Source organism: Coenobita brevimanus, chromosome 38 (genome assembly GCF_032717465.1).
Source record: "Coenobita brevimanus isolate Jiangsu-jjx chromosome 38, ASM3271746v2, whole genome shotgun sequence".
NCBI lineage: Eukaryota > Metazoa > Arthropoda > Malacostraca > Decapoda > Coenobitidae > Coenobita > Coenobita brevimanus.
The window spans coordinates 1,329,543-1,330,000 of NC_136991.1; the positions used below are offsets into that span (position 1 = coordinate 1,329,543).

The 458-nt window shown below is 40.6% G+C and overlaps 1 protein-coding gene across 1 annotated transcript in view; it reads left to right on the top strand.

Moving 5' to 3' along the window:
* Positions 1 to 240: 240 nt before the first annotated feature.
* The window catches only part of LOC145396480 (uncharacterized), a 59,150-nt gene continuing 58,932 nt past the window's right edge, over positions 241 to 458 (top strand). Inside the window, exon 1 of the mRNA XM_080269851.1 lies at positions 241 to 448. Coding sequence (XP_080125977.1) covers positions 391 to 448 — 58 coding nt within the window. The 5' untranslated portion in view covers positions 241 to 390. The remainder of the gene's footprint in view (positions 449 to 458) is intronic.

Sequence of the window (458 nt, forward strand, 5' to 3'; positions counted from 1 at the left end):
AAGAATAACCAAAATAGAGTGAAAAAAAAAAGAGAAGGAAATAAATCAGCCAAAAATTCCTTGAAAACAATAAGTGTGAAAAAATAAACACGAAAAATAAGCCGTGCAAATAAAAAATACAGAAAATAAAAAAAACATCATAAACCGTGTGAGAAAAATTGAGGGAACGGAAAAACAACCTTAAATCCGTGTGAGCAAAGTTGAGAAAACTAAAAATAACCTAAAAATCGTGCCAAAATTTTAAAGACGGAAAATCACCCTTATGTCAGAACAGCGTAAGGGCCAAAGTTGCTCTGCCGTGATGCCCTGAGAGCCGTGGTAAAGGAATTTGGTGCTAGTGTGTGGGTGGTGTAGGGGCGGATTTGGCAGAACGATGGTTGGTCCCCCGCCATGGGATGCGGAAGGAGCACCCTCGGTAGCGACAGCCCGAAGAAGAATAAGAGGAACGGTGAGTAAGT